We start from the raw sequence: 25,369 nt of genomic DNA on the forward strand, positions 1-25,369 counted from the left end.
ACATACACACTGAAACGAACGCCATTGTTTGCTGTGAATGCTGCTGTTGTTTGTTTTTTTTTTGCTTTTTGTTTTTGTATAATTATCGACTGTTATTATTTTGAATTTGAATTACAATGCATTTTAAACTTAGTTGGCTAAAAATAATTATGGATTTCACTTATTTTTCTTTAGCTTTAAGGTTTTTCCTTTTTTGTTTTGAATTTTGTTTTGTTTTTACGTTTTTATTTTGATCACAATTTGATTTCGCATGCCCAAAATGAATTTGGTTTGTGTTCCGAATGATTCGCCTGAATGTAACCTTCCTTCCTTCCTTCCTTTTCCTTCTGTTCCGTTCCTACAAATACCTGTTCCTGTTCCCTTTTTGCATATTTTCTCATATATGTTTTGTTTTATTTCTATTTCTGAATGTGTGCCGAATAAAGTACCACATACATGTCTCAATATCTAATTATAATCATGCAAGCTGTCGCATTTGCTTGAAGTTACTAGTATATAAAATACGCTAATGATCAGTCAAGATTACGCTTTTCAATATATCATCTTCCCCACTCTTTCTAAACTCACATCAAAAGGCAAAAACTGTATGTGTGTGGAATAATTTCGGATAATTATGGATCGTATGTAAATGTTGTGTTATGTTTTTTATGTACAATAATTGAAAAGTTAAGCATAAATGTTCGATGTGCGGTTTCACATTAAATGGGAGCATTAACGAGTCTAATGATCAACTAAATAACAGTTCTATCTTGGGGCTGGGAATTATGGTTAATTGAGTCTAGTAAAAAGGTTTTATGTGTGTGTGTATATTATATATGTATGTATGTATAGCCTGATCAAAATAAAAAAAAGTATTGTGCAATTGTTGCTGCAATTTATTTTATAGCCCTAACAAATTTGTTTACAACTAAAAACTATGCGTAATTTTAAAATTGATTACAAAATATATATTTATATATGTATAGTATTATGTATATGTTTTGTGTATGTGTGTGTGTGTGCTACAAATTAAACTTGTACATCCCCGAATAACTCAGTTGTGTGGGGGCTAGGGGGGCTGGGGACGAGGGGGGACAAATTGGGCCCTAAAAATGGGTCTATCTCTCCTTACAGGCTACAATCATTAATTGTTATTCGTATCATATATTTCAATTACTATAGGAGCTTAAAAATGTTTTGCATTCGTGAATTGCTATTGTTAATGAATTAATCAATTAATTGTTGCTGTTGTTCTTCTAGTTTTTTGTTGTTGGTAAAATAAGAGAGAGAAACACACGACAAGTATTATTAACAAAAAGAAACTACTAACAATTACGTTGACGATGCTTGCATTTTGTTTTTTCTTGTTTTTTTTTAAGTTTTGTTTTCGTGTATAATTATGTATAATTAATTATGTAATAATTATTGTTTACAAATAGATTAATCTTTTTTTTTTTTTTGCTTTACGTGTACAATTATGTTTTTCGCTTGCGTAAATTATAAAATTACCTAATCAAGAAAATCATAAAGTTAGTTAGTTGTTATTGTTGTTGTTGTGGTTGCTGCTGCTTGTTGTTTGTTTTTTTGTTTTTTCATCCAATCAATCAATGCATATTTATTTCTTTAGGCCTTCCAGTTGTTCTGGCGACTTCCACTGGGTCCACTTGGCTGCTGTGGCGGAATCATCTCGAGCAGATATTGACGCTGCAATTCGGCGGCCCGTTGAATGTCCGCCAAGCTGGTGGCATTGTTGCTGCTCTTCGACGAACTCGATGCGGAGCTGCTCTTCTTGTTATTGTTGTTGAAAGCTGCCGAAATGGAAATAGAATCGGATTTAGTATTGAAGTTTTTTTGCAGTTGCTTAAGGGGATAACACCACTGTGCTTGAAGTAAAGGTGGAGAACAATCGAAGCGACACTATCGATGGCTCAAAATTTACTATCGATAGTTCTCCACCTCTAGTTTAAAGCGCTTCTTTGCGATTTTTTTTAAACCAGAAGGAAAAGGGTAAACGAATTCAATTTGGATGTGTTGTTAAAAGTCAAAGAAATCCGTTCATAAAAAAACAACTGAGACTGGGCGGTGAAATAAAAACTCCTGATCTAAATGAAAATAAAACCTCTTCATCTAGATCAATGTTCCTAGAGAATGTCGTAGGAATTTTTGAAAATGCCTTTTCTGTCGTCTTATTGAATGTTTGAACATAGAGGTCAAAATTTTACTAAAAATCGTTCAATTTATAAAAAAGTAAAAGAGCTAGAGTCGAGTGTGCTCGATTGTGAAATACTTGCTACCTATTTTGAATAAAATCTAAATATTACTGTATTTTTCTCAAAATATACCAAAATAACATACATAAAAATGTCAATAAATATACCGAATGGTATATCACAAATACTAGTTATTATTGTATATGCCAAAATTCGACCCTTAGCTTTAAAATTATGCTTGTTATTCGATTTTTGTCAATTTGAAGGGGCGAAAGTGGGCGTGGCAACATTTTGAAACGAACTTGATCTGCGTGCAAACATATCAAGTGCTGTCTGAATTTATAGCTCTATCTCTTATAGTCTTTGAGATCTAGGTGTTCATATGGACAGCCGGACAGACAGACAGATGGACATGGCTAGATCGTCTCGGCTGTTGACGCCTCTTTTTACATTTCCTGCCAGCACAAAGTTATAATACCCTTCTACCCTAACGGGTAGCGGGTATAAATCGGATTTTTTCAAAGTTCTACAGTGGTGTTTACCCCTTAACTAATGTGCAGAACTCACCTGCCACTTGGGCCGCCTGCGCCATGGCCATTTGATAGGAGTAAAGGAGCGGCGCAAACTGCATCATGTGCTGCGGATTGCCACCCAAACCCTGGCCAAGTGCTGCAATACAGAATGATAAATTTAATACAATTCAATTAGGATGAAATTGTAATTAAAACTCTTACCTCGGAAGAGCTGCTGCTGGAAGGCTTGCATAGCTGCCGCTGTGGCTGCTGGCGAGGCATTTCCCATGGCCGCTGCAGCGGCTGCGGCCGAGTTGCTGGCTGCCGTCGAGGCGCCGCCAAAGTTGCCGAGACCACCGAGTGCCGCCAGATTGCCCAGCTGACTGAGATTGCCCAAACTGGCCAGATTATTGATATTCAATCCGCCCATGCCGCCCAAAGCGCTCAGATGCGCTGCCGCCGCCAATGTGGCAGCCGAGTACTTGTCATAGCTTTGCGCCTGTTGTTGCTGCTGCTCGCGTTGTTGCTCTCGCTGTTGCTGCTGCTGTTGTTGCTGCTGCTGCTGTTGCTGGTGATGATGATGATCGCGTTCGGCACGCGAAGAACGCGCTGCCGACGATGTGGTTGGCTCGTGATGATGCGCTGCCGTTGGCACCGGCCCAGGACTGAGAATGCCCGCCTGCTGAGCGGCAATTGCAGCCGCTGCAGCTGTGGCCGCTGCTCGCGACGAGCGCTGTGAGTTGGCAACGGCGGCGGCCGCAGCGGCAGCGGATGAGGACGATGACGACGCAGACGATGGCGGCGGTGTGGGTTGACTTTGTGCTGGTGTTTGCGACGGTGGCGGCGGCGTTGGACGCGGTGTTGCTGGCGTTGGTGTCTGGCATTTCGTTGGTATCACCGTCACCGATGGCGGCAAATTGACCAACGCAGCCGCCGCCGATGCATGCGATGCCTGCAACTGTTCGCGTTGCTCACGCTCGCGCTCACGCTGCAGCGCCTGTTGATGCTGATGCGATGCAGAGACATTGGAGGCATTCAAAGCAGCCACACTGCTGGCATTGCTGTTGCTGCTGTTGAGAACGGCATGCGCTTCCACGGGCGATGGACTGCTCTGGCTGGCGAGACGTTGTTCGATCTCCTGCTCCTGCTGCAGCGCTTTGACGAACGCCTGCTTCAGTCGATTGGTGTGCTCGGCCTTCAGAGCCTTCTTCACATTCGAGGTGACGCACTGTTCGCAAATAACCTTGGCCTCCTTGTTGGCTACATTAAGAAAGAGAGTAAGTATTAAATGTGATCTGCAATTGAGTATTTCATATACTTACTCTGCTTCTCCCACTTCCATACGGGCGTAAAGTCAATCTTGCACTGGGCACAACGGAATGGTGCTGCCACAGCATTGGCCTTCTTGTTCACCGTCAGATAGTCGACAACGGTCTCCAGGCCAAGCAGATAGACAAAGTCTGTGTTGCTGGGATTCGGTATAAAGTGCATCTCTGGTGGTGGCGGCTTTGGTGGCGGTATCTACAAAACATACACGATTAGTTCGATCATTGAGAGTGATTAATAGATGCACTGCATCAACCTGTAGCAAAGTCTTTTCCAGCTGCTTGCGCAGTGCCATTTTCGCAGCTGCTTGACGCTGTGCCGGCGTCTGCGCCTCTTCCCGTGGCGTCGAGCGATCATTCTGCAACAGTCACGAAATATTTGATTAAATTTGCAAATGAAAATTCAATTAAAGTAACTAACCTTTAGATCGTTGAGTTGATTCTGATGCGATTGCGATAGCGGGGGCGCCGGCGTTATGGAAACAGAATTGCTAATGGTCCCAGGTACCTTCGAATTATCCGAAATATTAGGCTGCATGTTTCACAATATATTTTTCGTATTTTTTCGATTTTAATTTTTCGTATAAGAATTGGATGAACAAATTAGTAAAGCGTTTTTAGGCAAATTCTAACAAAACTCCTTTTCTCACTCTCTCTCTCTTTTTTTCTTTCTTTATTTCTTTAGCTTGCCAGCGGTTGTCGTTTTGCATTTAATTCAAATAAATTTCTATAATTGTATTCGTGAAGCCTACTCGAAAAAATTAAATAAAATTGTGATTCAAAAAAAGTTGGCACGACAAAAGCTGAGAGATTTGACAGTTGTGTTGTGTGTTTTTGTGGAGTGTTGCAAAACGCATGTGCTAATTGTTATCGAATTGCAGTATCAAGTGTCTAGTGTTGGTAAGCGTGAGTTTTGTAATAATTTTGATAAACAGAATATTTGTAATCAGCACAAAATGTGTTTTGTCTGTTTATGTTTTGTGTTGTTGTGTGTGTTTTTTGGGATGCAAGTGCTAGGATATCGTTTGTTAATTATTGCTGGCATATACACATATTTATATAGTTATAGTTAAACAAAAGAAGTGGCATAGAAAAACTCGGCGCTTACGGCAACGATGACATTACAATAACTCACATTGCGTGCTTTCAGGCTGCTGGAAGGCGGCGCCGATGTCGGCGTTATGGTCACCGATGGCGTTATCGTGAGATTCGGCAGATTGGTGCGCGGTGGCAGCACGCTCGATCGATGGGAGCTGTTTGTGGCAGGCGTTATTGTGGTGCCGGATGCCAGCGTGGTGCCCGCTGTGAGCGATGATCTAGGTGGCGGGAGTATCGAGTTGCTGTTGTTCATGCTGTGGTTGTGGCTGTTGTTGTTGCCGCCGCCGCTGTTGCGTTGCGATCCAGCGGACAAAGCTGCCGCAGCGGCTGCAACGGCCGCTGAGCTGATGCTGCGACTGTTTGTGGCGCTGAAAAATTGAATCAAAATGTTAATTGATTATCGTTCAAATGTTATCGCTATCGATAGCAGGTCATTTTTTAAATTGGCTAACAGACAAAAATAATTTGTTATTTTCATCTATAATATTAAAAATCACACACTAAGAATTCAACTAGCAAACATCTATTCATTATGTCTCACAATGAACATGCATTAGTGTTTTCCGCCTAATTTATTTTAATAATCTCTTGAATTAATATACACAATGTATATTTTGAGCAAATAAATTTAATTTATGGGCCAACATTTGAATTTTTATATAGGAAGAGCCTCACAATCCCATTTCTTTCAATAGTAATTTTACTATATATAAAAAACCACATACATATATGTATGAACTATTCAATTTATATATATCATTTCTTTAATCATTAATTATTTTTATTATCATTTCTGTTTCACTCAAAAAATAAATTTCCAATTGGTATCTTCACAAGTTTCCCATTGAATGATGCAAATTATACTGCATAGTATTTTTTGCAACGGTCATACTTGCTATCGTTCTTTCGCTTTCTGTCGCACTGCTATCGCTCGCTATCGTTATCGATACTCACCTAATGCTAACGGCTGCTGCGCTGCCACCCAAGCTGCTGCGTCCTTTGCTGTGTGCGGGCAGCGGCATTGCCGACGTCGGCGTCACACTAAGCGACCCCTTGGCAGTGAGTGCGCTGGGTATAGCGGCCAATGGATTATTGGGCGATACGCTGGTGGGCGTAACCACCAGATTCTCCTTCATCACCTGCTGCGATTGCTTCAGTTTCTTCAGCAGCATCAATTTGGTCTCCTCGTTGCGCAAATCCTGTCGCAGCTTACGCAAACTCTTCTCACGCTCCTTGAGCTCGGCATGCGTCAGCTCCTTGATGGGCACATAGGGCGGCATCTCCTCGTCGTCCGTCTCCGAATCAATGTTGCCATTCTGCTGTCGTCCATTTGTTCGTGCCGGCAGCAGCACAATGTCGGGTGCCTCGGCATACGATTTGGGTTCGGTGCGTGGACGCAGCACGCGACGTTGTACTTTATTCTCATCCTGGGCGCTGCCGCCGCCGCTGCTGCTGTTGCCGCCGCTGCCGCTGCCGCCGTTGCCTGCTGCCGCAGCGCCCGCTAACGTTCCTTCTGTGTTGTTGTTGTTGCTGCTGCTATTTGTGCTGTTTGTGTTGCTGTTGGCTGTGTTGTTGTTGTTGTTACTACTATTAGTGTTGCTGTTGTTGTTGCTGCTGCCATTGCCCGCTGTTGTGGTGGAAGCTGTGCTGCTGGCTGCCGTCTGAGAAGGCGAAGAGGAAGAAGGAGGCGGAGCAGGCGTTATGGTCAGACCCGTATTATTTGCAGTGAGCGCACGCAGATCGCGATTGCTGAGCGCCGTCGTTGGCGTTATGGTCAACGCCGGATCTCGCCCAGAACTCAGACTCAAGTCGACCACATCGTCGACCTCCATTTTGGCCATTTTCGCGCGTCGCGTCGTCGTGATTACTTATCTTGATTTAACTGCAAGATAAAGAAAAAGAGAAATATATTATAAACAATGTATATAAAAATATATAGATTATCTGTTTCAGATTTCAATGAAATATTACAGAATTTGGAATTTGAAAATTATTATCAATTTCAGATTTGAATAATACATTAGAGATATAATATATTGTATTATATACATATATGGGATATGAAATTATATAGATTATCAGTTTCAGATTTCAATGAAGTATTACCGATATAATATATTATATATATGGGATATGCAAATATATAGATTATCAATTTCAGATTTGAATAACATATTAGAGATATGATATATTGTATTATAAATATGGGATATGAAATTGGATTAAATAACAAAATATTATATTATAATATTGTATATAAAAATATATAGATTATCAGTTTTAGAATTCATTTAAATATTAAATATATAATATATTATATCATAAATATTGAATGTGAAAATATATAGGTCATCCATTTTAGATTTTAATGAAATAATAGAGATATAATAGATTATATTATAATATATTAAAAATATGGAATATAAAAATGTATAGATTGAGTTTCAGATTTCAATAAAATATAAGAGATTGTAAGGGGTGACATACAATCTTTTTTAATCAGATTTCGAAATAATCAGCAGGCTATTTTTAGAGGAAAGTGACGCTTATTCTGAAGTTTTTAATAATATTCTATAATTTCATTATTATTATAACGTTTATTATAATTAAAATAACTGACTAGTCCCATGATGAATGATCTTGAACTTATAGCATTAGACTAAAAATAAATCTTGACCAATTAAAATGATTTTTATTAGAGTGGAATATAAATTACTTGTTCAATAATTTTGTATTTTACTCAAATTGTAACAAACGAAATTTACCTTCTTTAAAAAAAAAAACAATTTATATTATTAGTAGAAAAGTAAAAACAAAAATTAAATCTATATGAAATAGAAATGGAGTTACCTAAATCATTTTTTAAAAGTGTTGAGAAGATTCAAATGTAAACTGTTTGCCAACAGATACCCAGCAAATATTTATTTATGTAATTTAATAATTGTAGTGATTAGCACATTTATAGAAATAACTTTCATACATTGCCTAAACTTAATTTGTATTTTCTCCCACTATGAAATCTTGAATTCCTATTCAAAGTTAAAATTCCAAATTGTTTTTTGTTATATTAATAAATGTTATACTTATTGTATTATGATTTGTGAAATTTAAATCTTATTTTATGTATTTTGATTTGTAAGCTTGAAGTTTAACAATCCGAAAAACGGTTGACTTCAATAAACAAGCAAACTAAGCTAATTAGCACTTTCTATACTTTTGGAACAAAGAATGAAATCTAATTTTAGCTCAACAAGTTTTATACTATCAATTAGACCCTATTAGAGTATTGATTATAATATTATATGCCATAATGAAAAAACTTATTTACGAAACTAACAAAATACAAATATTAAACTTTATCGACACTGGTATTTTTCTATGAAGTTTACCTTAGCGAAGGATTACTGTACGGCAATGGACACTTTACCGACGATTAAGGGTTGCTAAACAACGCAGTGCTCCCGTTTCCGTTTGTTGGTGTTTTTCTTTTTATTTCTCGGTTTTTTTTTTTTTTGTTGTTGTTGCTGTTGTTTTCACTGTGCGTCTAACCCTTAATGATTTAACGATTTGTTTGCTCCCTTTACCAGATAAACTATATTTGCTGGGTGTAAGGAAATCATAAAGATATCCTGATTTCAATTCATTTAAACGAGACGACCTTGTTGAGTCAACTGATAGCCTCAAGAAGCCGTTGCTTTTTGTGCTCTTGTGTTGTGTGGCGGCAGACAAAAAAAAGAAGAAAAAAAAAGAGCGAAGCGACAAAAGGAAAGCTGCACTAAATCACAAAGCCAGTTGAGATTTGATCGCAGATACACACACACACACAGAAACAGCTAGTCAAATATTTGTATGTGTGTGTGTTTGCATGCGCCAAGCGCCACAGCATTAGCATGGAATGGAATGGAACGAAACGAAACTGCTTCCATAAGCAAGTCACGTTTTCGTTTTATCAAATTTTCGCATACAAAAGCGGAGCGGAGCAACGAGAAAATTTACATGAAAACAAAGTGGCCAGCGATTGAGCAGGTGGACGTATGAAGGGGGACCTAAGGGAAAAGGAGAAGACATGCAAATCGGTAAATGTTTAGTAGCTGCAGAACTAGCAAAGACTCAAATCACGGCGCTCACACACACACAAGCATGAAACACGTGAGAGCGAGAGGTGAATAAACTTTTCAACAACTGCACTGCACACATACATACACATAAATGTGTAGATGTTTGCCTGAATGTGCAATTAAGACAACAACAAGAAGAAGCAGAGTGCACCTGTCTCTTTGTCACACATTGAAAGCAAACCAATAAAAAAATAAAGCGGTAACAACTCAAACGATAACAGTCCAATTAAAATGAAATAAATGCAGCCGCACAAGCACACACACACATAGAAAAGTTGCCAGCTTTTTGCGACGGGTGGCAACGCTTCAACTCTCAGCTGAGCTGAGCTTACAATAATTATTTGAAGAAAAACAGAGCATAGCAAAGAATAGCATAATTATTCAAACGCGAGCAAAACTATGCTTGCTTTATGCATGTGTATGTATGTAAGTTGTGTATTGTTGTTGTTTTTGTTTGGCTAACAACGACGTCCCCAACGTGCTATAAATTAACTCGCTTTGAAAGTTGGCAACCACACACACATGCACACATACACGTGCATATATAGCGCGCTCACTCGCTCTCGTTCGTTTGGTTCCCCCTTGCAAAGCAGCTGTCGGCAATGTCTCGTTACTTTCCGCACTTGTGTCGTCATCAGATTGCTGGCTGCTTGAGAGCGACGAACACACACACACACTGTCACACAGCCGTGTGCTTGGTTGCACCGTGGAACGCAGCTGTGCAAAGAATGCAACAGGCATTTCAATTGATTAACAAAATTATGCAACACAAAGCCCGCAATTGTGATTCACAACGTAATCAATAAGCCGTAATATGATCTATAATTAGATTAGCTTGCGATTTATTAGATTATTTTCGCATGCTTTAGTCCCACTGTGCGGTCGCATTGGGTAAGCGTGAGAATATCTAAGATAATGTCTATGTATGAGGCGACTGCCAGTGTGTCTGTTTTAATGATTATTGTCCGCATTTTGTTTCTCATTTAAAGCAAATCGGACACACACATTTTCAACTTTTTACAGCTGCTTTCATATTAATAATAATAATAATGTTTAAATAAATAAAATGCCGGCTTTGTTTTGTTTTGTATACACTTTCCCTGTTGCTGTTTTGTTTGCCCCTCTGGCAACCCCAGCGCAACAAAAAAACGACAACTTGTGTATCGATTTTTTACAGATTTGCTTTCTGTTTTTTTTTTTACCTTACTGACATTCGGATGGCTATAATTGTGTTTAATAGCGCGCTAAATGTGTTTCAATTAGCGCTTAAAGCTTTGTGTGTGTGTATGTATGTCAATGGGGGACTTAATGCAGTACACGCACATACATAAATAGTTAGGCATGTGCATATGTTTTGCATATGTATGAGTGTGTGTTTAATACATGTTCAGCGGCAAGTTCAAGTTTAGGTACAACGGTCGTTGCCACCTGACATCAGGCATCCATTAGAATGAGAGGAAAGGAGTGCTAAGGAGGCGAGCCGATAACTGATAAGCGCTGCCCTGCTGGCGACCTGGAGGTCAGCCGAGGGAGTCGCGACGGACTCGTTAAGTAGTATTAGAAGAGTCATCATCACAAGCGATAACAACACCAACAACTAGCGGGCAAGCAACAACAGCGACACACACACAGACAGTCGCATAAACAAACGCAAAAAATAAAAGCAAAAGAAATAAGGTTAAATCAAAAGTACAGTTGTGTACATAGCGCAGCGAGCAGCAGCAGCAGCACCAACAACAACAACACAAACAAAAGCGAAGAGCAACCAACAAGCAAAATGTGTTTGAGTGCGGCTGCGGTGAGCAGCAAAAGCAACAACAGCAACAACGCCAGCAGCCGATGTCGAGAGAGAGAGCAAGACAGAAGAGAGAGCGCGCTTCGCACACACACGCGAGTCCCAAAGCCAAACAGCAACTAAGAGAGAGAGTGAGTGAGGCGGCGGGTGAGAGACGGCGACCGAGTTGGGCTGCGATGGGAGTCAAGTATGGAAAGGGGGGTGAAGGGAGACATACAGAAAACTGTCTGGCCACCCCAAACTGCCCCCCTACCCCATCCACATTCGCGCCCACAAATCGAAGCGACATCTAGCGAACACCTTGCTTAACTACGCCCAACTCTCGTTAAAAGATTTACCTACAGATTTGCATATTAGTCAAATGAATCTCCATCCCCCCATCTCTACACCACACCACACCAACTTCACAGCTTAATCGAAGAAGGGCAACTGCAATTGCCTTAATTTGCGATATGCGCAAAATAATTCAATTCATTTCAATAAAATGAAAAAATTATCAAAACAAGTCGCAGCTTCGCACACAAAACTGACAAATAAATAAATAAACAAATATGCAATACATACACACGCACATACATAAATAGGCACATACACATGTTCATGTACATACATACGTATACATATGTACTTGTATAAGAAATGCGCATATCTTATGGCCTGCCATTGTATGTACATAAAGCAACACACAGCACAAAACCGAACGGAGCGGAAGAAGAGAGGAGCAAGAGCAGCAGCAAAGCGGTGGGCTGCTGTTGCTGAGAGCGCGTGCGAGAGAGAGAGAGCGACCGACTTGTACATGGGCCATTTGTACATATGTATTAACTCACCATCACCAACAACAACAACAACAACAACGTCCCCAATGATGGGTTGGGGTAGGAGTACGGTCTGGGATGCCAACTTGAGGGGTGGTGGTAGGGGGGTGGCGGTTGGTCTGTGGTGGGGTTTGTCAAGTGGCGGCTGCAAAATGCAGTGGCGCATAAATCTAAGCTGCGCCTTTTCGACTGTTGAAATTTATTAGTGACGTCAGCAGCTGCTAAAACCAAGCAATAACAACGTAAATAGCGAGACCACATTTCAACGTAGTGGCAACTCCTTGACTAATTTACAAAGCGTCATTATTGACTATGAAAGCATTACCTGGTGTTGGTAAGTATGTGTGTTTGTAAATTTGCATTTAATGAGCGTAAAAGTGTTAAGTCATTTTGATCCATTAATACAGTTATTCTTATCTATTATGTACATATATTATACAATATGCATATGTAAGTGAGCTAATACAAATCTCACCACTTACTTGACAACTACGAACGTATGATTGTGTGTGTGTTTGTACATAAGTATGCTTGTTTATTAATAGCACCGATAAGGATAAGCGCTTTGGGGAAATTGCAACACTACAACACATATAACGCAAGTAACAAAATAAATTATTTACGCACACATGTACCACATGTAAGTAGTATATAAATAAATTTCTAGAAAATGGGTTACGTACAACAACAATAACGACGACAACTTAATACAAATTAATTGCGCGCACTACAAACGAAAAAGCGTCGCAGTCGTTGGCCTCTGCCAGCGTCGCAGCTGAAGCAGCACGCCTGTCGCTGTCTCTCTCCAACCAACTAGAAATGTGTGACGTGGTTTTGTTGTTGTGTTTACGGATTTGACGCTGCGCTGCTGCCGCCTGCTTATCGCACTGGACATATTTGCACTGTCTTTTATGGCAGCGCTGAGTAATTGGCAAGTGACTGTGTGTGGGGGAAAGAGAGGAGCAAGGGAAGAGATGTAGTTGGAGGAAGTGGGAGAGGCGGCATATTGGAAAGACGGGAAGCTGAGCCTACAAAATTTACAACTGTTTAGGCAAGGTGCAGCGTGACCAGCCGAACCGCATGTATCTAGTATGTATGTATGTATGTAGAAAACTAAGTATGTATTTATGTACATAACAGCAACAAGAGCAATAACTTTCAAACTGGTTTTAATTGTGTTGCTGCTTTTTTTTTCTTAGAAATGAACAAAATTATGACGATGAGATGCCGATGATAATGCATAGTTTAAACTTGAAAGTTAACTTTTAGCATAAAGCTAAAAACTTTTGTGCATAACTATAAATGTATATAAATGTTTATATATCTACACTATTTGCATTTGTGATGCAATTCATCATCATTCCTATGACGACCAAATTTCACAATTTTGCAATGACAATTTCCATATTTACTTAATACACCAATACATACACATGCATATGTATGTATGTATGTATGTAGAAAAGCGCAGCTCAGTTGCTTGTAAAGCTCTTGTCGTTGTCTTTTGCCTTTTGCTCTTGTTGTTATTATTGTATACACTCACACACAGAGATAGATATGCATGTATTGCACAAGTATATAAGACAGTGCCCCGCACATATTTCACTCACACTCTCACGCTCTCACTCACACATAGGCAACAGCAGGCAGGCATGGGTTCAACTTTAGTACATAAACTCAGAGTGTTGTGTGTGCTGCGCTCTTCTCGCTGCTTTTGTCTATCCAACCGTGCGTCTTTCTCTGTATGTGTGTATGTATGTGTTTATGTTTGCATGTATTGCCTGCCTGCTGCCCGTCTTCTCCACTAACAACATTCAGCAAAAATGTATAAAAAAATCATCGGCAGGCAAGGCGTTAAATCTATTTATTTCGCGTACTAATTGTACACAACTCTGTCTACGAAGTAACTAGTTGATCGACTAGTGCAGTGGAGACAATCATCTCCACTGAAGGGTAACACACACACACATTCATTAGCATGTATATGTATGAATGTGTGTTGGGCATTGCAAACTTTTGTTAATGATTTTTTTCGGTTGCATTTCAGTACATTTTTTTTATGCGCGTCCGTTTGTGTGTGTGTGTGTGTGTGTGTGTGTGTGTGTGTGTGGAAAAATTCCACTTAATCAAGCAAATTACCAACGCGTCGCTGTCGACGTCGTCGTCGCCGTCATCGATGCTATGCTTTTGGCTATTTTTAGGCTCTCTGCGCTTTACCTTTCATTTCAGCTTTTATTGTTGGCAAAACATCAAAACGAAAAAAAAATCAGCAAAAGTAAAAAAAAACAGCTACAAATTGAATGCTACATGAAAATGAGACGATCTCCGAGCTCTGTTAAGAATAACCCCAAAAAGTAACACGTAAAAGGTAAGCAGCGACGCAGCGCAGCCGACGTTGACGTCGACGTCGCTTTGCCCTGACACGGCCGCCCAGCCGAAAAGCAAAGGAATAACAAAACCAGTTAGCCGACACACACACACACACATACACATTGTCAGAGTCACATACACATGCATACTGAAGCGCACACACGTGAAACGCACACATTTGACATTTATAAATAAAACTGCCGCTCGATAAGTGCCAAAAAGGTAAGAAAATAGAAAACAGAAATTCATTCAATTCTAAGCAAGATTTCAATTTCATTTACAACTAATAAAACACATACTTATGTACATACATAAACATTGTATGTTTTATGCATAAATTAGAGGCAAAATAGTTTTAGAGTAATTATGCTTAGTTTAGATAGCCTTGAACCCAACTCACGATACACATACACACACGTAGTATATAAATGCATACTCTCAACTCAACTATGCAATCATAATATCTTAACATGCGTTTTTTTGCTACTAACTGCATGACCACACACTACATATAGATATATACATACCTTATGTACATATGCATACATATATGTACATACATACGTACGTACATTCATGGCGTATAAAAATAAATGACAGCAAAAAGAGAAAACATTTTTTTTCTAGCGCTTCAGCTGATAAGCGGACGACACTTACATAGAAGCACATATAGAGAAATACATACCCATACACATGTATATACATCTACATACACACATATTAATGGTTCACACAGCTTGGCGCTAGTCGCAATATGAATCACTTCACATAGATTTACGACAGTTTATTTATTTGAATTATGCGATTTAAGTGTTGAACAACGCGTCACACAATTTTAATAACTAATGGGTAATTGACTACAGGCAGGCAACGCTTTCTACTGCTGTTCCCAATGTAAGAGCAAGACAACAACAACAACAACAATAACGGCAACAACAGCAGACGAAACAAATGAAGAAGAAGCAGCCACTCACTACTTTATTTTGTACGTTGCGCTGTTCTTATTTTGCACTTAATGACGTGTAACCAGCGCGCGCGTGTTTACAGTTGTGTGCGTTTCTACTAGTATGTGTGTGAGCATACTATATGCATGCTTGTATTCAAGTATATGTGTGTATTTGTGTGTATCTGCTCTATACACAATGGGAAGAGTTTGGCCTCACTGTGTGCGAGAGAGATGCCAAAGTAAACAGGTAACAAAAAAAAAGGTAAGCCAAAAAGAAAACAACAACAACAAAAGTGGCAAAGCTGCTTTGCTGCTGCTGTTGCTTTTGTTTTACGTGAAATTGACAGCAGAAGATGGAAGTTCGCGTATTGAGTAAATTGACATTGCAGTCGTCGTCGATGTTGTTGTTGCTGCTGCTGCTGCTGTATTTGTAGTTGGCCGTTGGCTAAATAATTATAATCATAATTAGCCAACGTCAGCAGCGGGCAGCGACCATGAAAATTTACAAAAAAGAAAAAGCGCAAAGATCAATGCAAACGTTTGCTTGATTTGCAGTTTTCGCTTATGTAAAAGGCCACACACATTACATACACATTCATGTATGTATTTGTATGTATGTATGGGTGTTTGGGGTCTGACTTCTTGCGCATTCTTTGCCCTGGCGAACGAACCGCGACGCAGTTACATAAGAAAATACATACATACAACTGTATTTATGTATGTGTGCACATAGACAAACAAGGAAGTAACCAGAGCAGCAGCTGAAAAGAAGAAGATGCACAACTCTGTGAACTGCATTGAAACTTGTCTATGCTTTCGGCGTAAGGTGGCAACTCTGAGGCTATCCGCCGTCAAAAGGTACAAAAAAGGGTTCATCTCTAACGAGATGAACTGTGTAGGCAAAACAAAAAAAGTAAAACCAAATAAGAAAAAAAAAATGTTCAACGTGCCAACAGCAACAGCATCTAAAACAGCAACAACAACAAGCGACTCATTTAAACGGTCAATTGCCTCAAGCAAAAAGGCAAACGTATGAATAGAAGAGACAGAGAGACAACGAGCGAGAGAGAGTAAAAGAGAAAAAAACATACCAAGTGAGAAAGCTGCAGTTGCTTGTGCTCGACTTTTAGATACCCAAGAAACAAAGCAAACGGAGCTATGAATCAATGAAAACGATTTATCAATATTATATTTGATTTGAATGACTTTTCTTTTTATTTATATAGTATACTAAATCCATAAATGCCGACATAAATATATTAGGTTTAATAAAAACGCTTAGTCGGTATTTTTCAATCATTCAATTTGATTTTTTTGTATATTCATATATTTAAATAAATACACAAATAAATAATGGCATTTCATATATTATTTCTATACAATGTATATTGTTTATTTCTGATTGAGTATTTTCCTTTATAAATAAACACACATAATACCCCTTTAGTCTTTAAGAAACGGCATAAAAAATACTAAATGAAATTGAGCAGTGGTGGCTGCTTCTGCTGCTGCTGCTGCTCTGCTCGCTGTTGTCTTTGGCTACTCGGCTGCAATGCCGAAAAAAATGTTGGTGTAAAATTTTAATTTCTCGCTTTAAAATGAGAACAACACAAGCACACGCACACTCGCACTCAAACACACATAAGCAGTCACAAATAAATTATTGAATTGAGTATAAAATGGGCAATCAAAAAAGTTTTTTGCACACACACAACACAAAATCGAGCAACGTGCATAAATTAGCAGACACAGCGGAGCGAAAGAGAGCGCGAGAGAGAAAGAGCGCTACACAAGAATAAGAAGAGCGTGTGTGTGAGTAGCAAAGCCCTATACATAACAGCGACTATGTGTGTGAGTGTGTGTGTTGATGTGTGGCCATTCAAAGTAATACAAATTTCAACTATATAAACAAATAGAGAAATAAAAGAAAAAAAATGAACAGCTAAATTATAAACATAAGCAAAAGACAGGCAAGCAAAATGCAATGTGAGACAAAGTGGCAACGCTTCAACAACAGCAACAACAACAACTACAACATTGTTGTTGTTTGCTTGTTTGTTACTTTTTGACAGCTGTGTGGGACTTGACGTTGCCCCCACCCCCTCTGCACCAACTAAAAAGTTAAGCAAAAGCTTCGACAAGTTACTCGAAGCGCAGAGAAGAAGAGAACGGAGAACGCAGCCAAAACTTTTATTATAAGTAGCTACATAATACAGTTGTTGTGTGTTTGCATATGTATGAGTGCTCCACTGCTTGCGTATGTGTATGTGTGTGTGTTTGTATGCTTATATACTTGTGCTTTAGGTGCACTGCGAACATTTTAAAGTTGCCTTTAAAGCTGCTTTAGCTTTCGGCTGTCGCTGGACGCCTCAGACGCCCACTCAAGGGCTACACACACACACACACACAAGCCTACAAATGCTGTGCTTATGTTGGGGTAACGGTTTTTTCCTTCATGCTGTTGTTCTTGTGGTTGTTGTTGCTGCCCTAACAAAAATTGTGTATCTAGAAATATATTTTATGCAGGCAAACTCTGCAGCCAGGCGTAGGCAAGGGAGGCGGGAAGGCAGCTCTTGTTGTATGTATGTGTGAGGGAGGAAGGCGCCATTTCACCTGCCTGCAGTTGTGTGTATATAGAGATATATACACACACACCTACACACGCATACATCTGCATATGCATATATAATAGGCGGTGTCAAGACACATGTCCACATAATTGCCAAACGCGCAAAATCGAAGCCAAGTTCCAAGCTCACTCACACATAGCTAACCCTACACACACTGACACGCTACCCACCCCCTTCAAACTCCCTCTGGCATGCCCCCGCCCACCCGCATTCAATGCCAAAACATTCAACAGCAGGTACAGTTGCGTTTGCAATTCATAGTTGTCGGAGTAGTTAGTCGAAGCTATTTCATAATTAATACGCAGCTTTTGTCGAATATATGTATGTGTACACTCACACACATACACACACTCACACTCTATTACGCTCTCTCTCTCCCTTTCGTGCATTTAGAATTTGTGTAGAGTTGCCCCCGCTGACCTTTTGAGCCTCTCCCTCGAGCACCGCTAATTGTCCTGGTGTGGCCGTTTCATTAAAATTTCGTAATATTAATGCCCAACCAAGCTGGCAATTCTGAACACGACAACGGTGGCTAAAACTAATTTCCTGCTTTCAGTCTAACCCACCGCAGCAACCAAGTACAGTGAGCAGACACTATAATGGAACCAGTTAACTCACGCTTATTTAAAATATTCCATATTATGCCTTTAAAATTTAAGGATTAAATACTTTTCTTATGTGATTGCACCTAGTAAAGAAATAAGTAAACACAAAAGTTGTTGCACTTGCTTTCATTTTAATGAAAGTTTCATATAAGGATAACATAATAGACATTTTTAGAAGCTTACGTACATAGATTATATTCATACACTTTAAAGTATCATAAATAAAAAATATTTATTTCACAGACATTAGTAATAATCTGGATTTGATTCAATTGTATTTTTAAATAATCGAAACTAATAACTTTATCTAAATTCAGTTGTCTATGAATTGTAATGCTTTATTCAATTAAATTTCTAGTAAAAAAAGTTAAAAGATAAAATAGAAATTATATAATTATATCACAATTCATTTTAAATTAAAAACCGACTTATTTTTCATATACGGTTAACAAAAAATATATATTTCACAGATAGTTTATATTCCATTAAATAATCGAATAAGTCTTTCATATCATGAAGTATCATTTTATTGCTCTAATAACTTCATCTAAATTGAGTTGTCTATAAATGGTAATACTTTAAAATTTCATTTTCATATAAAAAAATTAGTTAAAAAAAACTAGAAATTTTATATTTCTTTAACAATTTATTTAAATTTAAATAAAAAAATAACCAGTTGTTTCTTCCATTAAAACAAAACAACCCACAAACTTTCTCAATTATGAAGTTTGTTGATTGAAAATTAGAATTTTTACAGTCCTCGTATATTTTCAAAAATAAACTCCATATTATGAACACAATCTGATATTTTATATAGTATATTAAATTTTGAACATATAATCTGTGAAGTCGAATAAAAAAAAGAATCAAGTGAGTTGTTGTTAAACAGCAATATATAGGGCAGCTATTAAACAAATGAGATTTTAACAGGGCTTCCAATTCAGTTAAATTAAGAGGGGCGTCGAGGGAGGGAGGTCTTTACATAGCCAGGATAGCTAATACATATGTCGTTAGTTATATCGAAACTGCAACAGCATTGTGAAGAGGGGGATGAACGACAGCGCAGAGGGGAAGTGTTGTGTTCGGGTTCGAATTACAATTCGACATTTGCATTTTGGGCATAGTTGTGTAGTTGTTGTTGTTGTTGATGGGTTTCTAAGCCAACCATAGAGCAACTATACAAATAAGGCCCAGGGCCCGATACGAGGTCTGGCCTGTGTCACGACCCGGGCGACGACGACGATGACGATGTGACCCATCCAACCCATCGAACTAACACCGGGCAACCAAGCGTTATGACCATCGCACATACAAATGTACTGCGACTAGCTACAATGGGTAAAATACGTGCAGCAGTGGCATATCATCGCAAAGATTACGCAACTATTGCAGTCCTATGGCAGTCACCACCCACCTAGTACCCACTACACTTGTCTCGACTCGCGACACATTTGTGCCACTCCAAAAAGCAGAAAAGGGACTGGCGACCAAACCAGTTCCACATTCAGCACCTACACATCACAACAGCATCCACTCAAGCATAGGAGCAGGCATCCAAATAAAACCCACACCCCCTCAAAAACCACCTGCAACCAGCAACAACAACAACAACTCGTTCGTTCTCTCTCTCCGCTGTAGGCCTCGGGTCGGGATGCTACTGAATGTTGCTGCTACCACCCGCAAGTGGCGTTTTGGCGCTGCAGCTGCTTCGTTTTCGGGCACCGACGAATCCCGGATATTATATGCATACTTGAACTATGCGACGAGGAAGGAAGCGACCCCCGTCCCCTTCCCCCATCCTTTCATCCCCTCATTCCACTTGCCATCATGTTGCTGTTTTCTATATGTATACGTATTTATCTGTGTATGTGTGTGTGTGTGTGTGTGTCTGTATGTATGTATCTCTATCTGTATCCGCTTTTGCATGCGACTGTATGGCAGTTTTATGTACACATGTACACAGCTGTACCCTGGACAGAAGCTCTCTCTCTCTCTCACTCTCTCTCTTACTCGCTCGCTCTCCATCTCGCTTTGGCTGTCGTGTTGTGCGTATGTTTGTAGCCGTGTGTTTCGGGGGGCACTTTACAGCCACAGAGCCGAGCCACCCACTACACAACAATGCAAAACGTCTGCATTTCAACAAAACGCCGCAACGCTACCTAATACACAAACAACAGCAACAGCAACAACAACAACAGCAACAGAAGCTACCCCCGGGACCAACAACCAAACACCCAATACTCCAACCCCCCCTTCCACAACCCCATTTTAGTGCCCTTCGCAACTAGTGCAGCAGCCGACTGGGTTTAGTTGGCTTTACTTGTTGTTGTTGTTGCCGAAAAACTTTTGATACATAAGCTGGGCACTCTTGAAAAATGCCCCAGCAATAAAATCAATATTCATTTTCAACACTCTCGACTATTTTCGTGGATTCCTATTTATCATATACCTATATACTATATATGAAAAACAAAAAAAATTAAAGTTTATGACAGACTTCTTTGTGCCTGCTGCTGCTGTCGAGTTTCTCATGTCTTTTAATCGATTTTTTCAACCAAGTCAGCCAAAACGAGCTATCCACCCACCCACACCCACCACCCCTTGCCCACCCACAGTTAACATGCTGGCTCGCTTGCACACACACACAGCAGTTGCGCCTTGCGACGAAGTGAAGCCAAGTAAACAGTAAAGTAAAAAAAAAGAGGAAGAAACAGCAGCCAGCAAGCAATGAGATTAATAAAGTCAACCACTTGGCAGCACTGGTCACGGCATCTCGCCATGTAGTTTGCCAACACTGATTCTCTTCTCATGCGATCGCGACAATCGATAGGGCAGCATCATTAAGATAACAGCGGCGCACTTGACGCATTGTTATCGATAAAGCGTCAAGTCGATACTTTACAAAGCTGTCGAGCTGTGAAGAAAGAGAGGAAAACACTCAACGGAAATGGAAGAGAGCGGTTGCAAAAACTAAATCTTGCTGCTGCTCTCTCTTGTGCTGGCTCGCTGTTGAAATCGAAATCGTTTAATGGATCGCTGTTGGCGCTGTTTTGCGACTGCAATTCGCTTTGGCTTTTGTTTTAGTTGTCAACACACAATGTTTGGTGCAGAGCTTAGGCTTAGGCTAAACACATATACACATACATATGGATATGTGCATAAATATGTATGTATGGATGGATGTGTACATAAGTGCTGCATGCAACTATTGAAGCATGAACATGCAATTTATATGTATGTATGTGTGTATATGTTATACATACATGTGCAACAACTATGAAATACAACAACAAGCACTCAGCGACTGTACTTTTGATATAAAATCCACTTCGCCACACATAGAAATGCCACCACACTCATACATAGGCTTCTATGTACGTGTATGTATGTGTGTGTGTATTCGCCCCCCTCAACCCACTTGCCTAACTCTCTGTTTAGTTTCAGTTGCGCTTTAAACTGTATTTGCCGCTTGCTTTTGTTGTAGTTGTAAGTCTCTGATACATAGAGCTCCACTTTGTCTATGTGTGTGTGTCAGAGTATATAAATAGTTTTCTATGTGTGTCTGTTATTTTAGCAATTCGTTTGCCAACGAAATAGAAAACAATTGCAATATGGCAAAAGTGCATAGTGGAGATTTTTGGACATGATTCGACATTCCAAATTTTCGGCTAAAAATATTATACATACACATGTAAGTTCTTAACGACAAACAAAGTAAGAATAATTAAATGTAGTTTTTATTGAGATTTTGCACAAAACTATTTTTATGTTAGTAACTGCTTTAGTTCTATAAATAAATGTAGTGATTAATTATAGCTGTTTTTCCCAGAGTTTATAATATTCTAAGCAATGATAATTTTTATTTGCTTTGTGTTTTTTTTATAATTTGCTCTGGGAAATTGATAAGCTTATCTGGCTTCGCAAGAACCCCTTGCATATAGTTCGTTTAACAAACTGAACTCGTTATACACATATTTATATAAAAATAGAGAAGGAAAAGCTGAGATTGTCTTACATTCCCTTTATTTATAGGGAATGTCCAGTATAGGAGATACTTTGATTGTATTTTTGCATGTTTTACTGTCATAAAAGTGTCCACTCAAGAGAGGTGTCCATTAAGGCAGGCCTTACTGTTTCTATATTTATTTACGCATGTCTAGAAAAGTTGGGTCAAAAGAAATAGTCGTCGACTTGATAACCTAAATAGAAAAATCTTTGCCTGCTGCTCAACTTCAAAAACTGGACAGGTGTGTGCGTGTATGTGTGAGGTCCCAAAAACAGGTGCGCAGCGGCTGCTGCTTGCTCCACTTGCACAAACAAAACGATGAACAACAACAACAACATCAACACAGTACGGTTGCCTACCCCCATCGACCACTACCACATCAATATCCAACACTGCACACACACACAAACAAACTTACGTGCACGCACATGCTGATACAGAGCGTGAGCGATACCGATACACAAACACAGACACACACACACCGCACACACACATAGAAGGCAACGACTAGAAAATGCGGGTCTGGGTCGTCATCGAGACGAGACGAGACGGCGAGCAATGAATGCAAGCACATAAAGAACGCCAAAATAAGTTTAAAACTAACGACAGCCGAGTATGCGTGAGCTAGTGTGTGTGAGAGCAGGCAGCATAACAAGTGCCCAGTAAAGTGTGCGAGAGAGCGAGCAAGGTGAATTTGCTTGCTATGCATGTATGGGTGCATTTTGTATGCGTGTGCTTCAGTGTGTGTGCGTATTTTGGAGCATGCAACTTTTCGTGCTTTTGGCAAAATGCGTTCGTTGGCTTCCCGGCATGCGAAAGCGAGACAGCGACAGTTAGAATGTGAATGTGGAATGGGAGGAGGTGGAGACGGTGGGTGAAGGCAACAGACCCGAGAGAGTGAGTGAGTGAGGTAAAGTTGTTGTTGGGACCGAAACAAGTGCATATGCGTGTAGTTGCATGTGTGTGTGTGTCAGTGTGGTAAGAAGCAAACTTATGACATTTGCAAGTGTTAAAAGCAATGCCTACAACTAATTAGCGAAGTATTCAAAAGATTTCTTAAAGTAGTGTATGTAGGTAAGAAAGTTCATTAACACAATTTAATATGCATAAAGCAGCAGCGGCAAAAGCCACAACGCCGCGCACTTCATTCATAATGACGGCAATACACGCAATAAGCCCCTTCCCCCCTCCTTTAATACCCCCACAAACTCCAACAAGCACACTTACACATACACGCCCACATCAGCCTGAGATATGGCAACCACAAATGTGTGTATATAGATAACGGCAACCCCGTCGCCCAAAACATAAAAACGTAGCCAAGCGACGACAAACTCAACGAAAACGTACAAAAAAAAAGTAGCAGCAGCAGCAGCAGATAATAAAAGCAAGCGCCTAAGCATGGCGTCACTGAGACGACGACGACGTCGGCGCTGCTGCTGCCTAACAACAACAATATAAAAAAAATACGCCGCCCCTAACCGGACAATCTAAAAGAAAGAAAAAAAAACACGGGTAAAAGCTGTAAAAATTGTCAATATAGAAAAGAAGCACAAAAAAGTCTACGCTAACAACAGCTTGCAAAATAATGTGCGCGAAGAAGCCGCTGACATCGACGTTGACGTCGACAGCGACAGAGGGTCTTTTAACGAGCCGAGTGACAAGCGCACACTAGTACGAAAACTCAACATATATACACACACAAATGCACACGCGCGCGCATACATACACACGCATACATATATATAACGACATGCACACGCGACGCAGACGCCGGCCGCAGCAGCGCAGACCGGTTGAGGTTAAATTGGATAGGGGAAGCAGCAGATGCGATTGGGTAAGCGGGATGTGGAGCGGAGGGAAGGGGGGCAACTGGCTGGCTCGCCAAGGCATACATATTGAATTTTTCTTCGACGTAATGAAAATTTCAGCATGCTTGATGATGATGGGAAGTCTATGATACGTTTTTTTTCTTCTCGTCTTTAACTTACCGCGCCGAAAGCAAAAAGTAGTAGAAAATCCGTTAATCTGCTTGTCGATGTTGTTGTCGTTGTTGTGGCTGCTGCTATGGTGCTGCTGTGTTGGCGTTGGCGTCCAGCCTCTTGGAATTTATGCTAATTTTCCAAAACTCACACTCGCACTAACACAACCACACGTACGCACTCACACACACACATACACTAAGAAGTGCACAAAAATTGTATAAGAAATTTCACTTTTTCAACTGATTTGTTGTTGTTGTTATATTTTAATTAATTTACTTGCACATCCACTTCTTGTACATGTGTGTGTATGTTGGTGTGTGTATATATACAATTGCTTATGTACACGCGTCGTGTGCCTTTTAACACAAATACACTTGCACAGAACGCGCTGCCGCTGCTAGCGTCGCTGACGCTGCTGCTGCGTTGTCGTCGCTGCTTTTTTGCTTCTGCTTCTGGGTTGCCTTCTACGGCTTTCCAAATTACTTTTTTCTCGCTGGTTTTTTTACACGCGCACACTATTTGCGTTTTCTTTTCTTGTTGTTATTTATATTGCACGTTTTGTTTGTTTGATTTTTGTATCAAAATGAATTGCTAGATAATTTGTTTACTATTTCCCGATTATGTTGTTGTGAAGAGAGCCTCTAGACACTCACACATGCATATTTCTTCAAGGCATATACACATACATACACACGGACGTGGAACGGACGACGAAACGTAGTAGCGAAGAAACCGTTGCAATTTATTGCATTACACCTGTAGTTGCACTCGCGTGTAGCATTTTATATTTTACTTGTTGTATGCTCCGCTTGTGGTTTGTTTGTAAACAAATAATCGTAATTGTAAAATAATTAAACGGTGAAACGGTAATTTTGTCCGCTAACGTTTTTCAGCGCGTCCAACCCGCTCGGTGTTGTTTTTGTAAATGTTGCTGATACATTTCAAAAAAATCGCTACAGCATGACCGTCGATGAC

At 39.8% G+C, this 25,369-nt stretch overlaps 1 protein-coding gene across 2 annotated transcripts; it reads right to left on the reverse strand.

Annotated features, from left to right (window-relative positions):
* Nucleotides 1–24: 24 nt before the first annotated feature.
* Nucleotides 25–25,323, reverse strand: LOC132789348 (polyglutamine-repeat protein pqn-41). 2 transcript variants are annotated; one of them, XM_060797310.1, is made up of 9 exons: nt 24,401–25,323; nt 6,079–7,006; nt 5,162–5,492; nt 4,448–4,534; nt 4,284–4,385; nt 4,024–4,222; nt 2,924–3,961; nt 2,757–2,858; nt 25–1,787 (listed from the first exon to the last, which is right to left on the reverse strand). In XM_060797310.1, the coding sequence occupies exons 2-9, from the start codon at nt 6,963–6,965 to the stop codon at nt 1,603–1,605; spliced, it is 2,931 nt and encodes a 976-aa protein (XP_060653293.1). In that variant the 5' UTR covers nt 6,966–7,006; nt 24,401–25,323; the 3' UTR covers nt 25–1,602. The 2 variants fall into 2 exon arrangements, with proteins under 2 accessions (XP_060653293.1, XP_060653291.1); XM_060797308.1 differs by having other exon boundaries at nt 4,448–4,558.
* Nucleotides 25,324–25,369: the final 46 nt, after the last annotated feature.

The sequence above is a fragment of the Drosophila nasuta genome, chromosome 3 (assembly GCF_023558535.2).
Source record: "Drosophila nasuta strain 15112-1781.00 chromosome 3, ASM2355853v1, whole genome shotgun sequence".
Taxonomy (NCBI): domain Eukaryota; kingdom Metazoa; phylum Arthropoda; class Insecta; order Diptera; family Drosophilidae; genus Drosophila; species Drosophila nasuta.

Excerpts from the sequence above, each read along its gene's own strand:
- LOC132789348 (XM_060797308.1), bottom strand. The coding sequence starts at position 6,965 with ATGGCCAAAATGGAGGTCGACGATGTGGTCGACTTGAGTCTGAGTTCT. Across the intron at positions 4,559-5,161 it reads GCAGCCTGAAAGCACGCAAT|CCTAATATTTCGGATAATTC; the intron begins GTGAGTTATTGT and ends TGAAACATGCAG. Across the intron at positions 1,788-2,756 it reads GCAGGCGGCCCAAGTGGCAG|CTTTCAACAACAATAACAAG; the intron begins GTGAGTTCTGCA and ends CCATTTCGGCAG.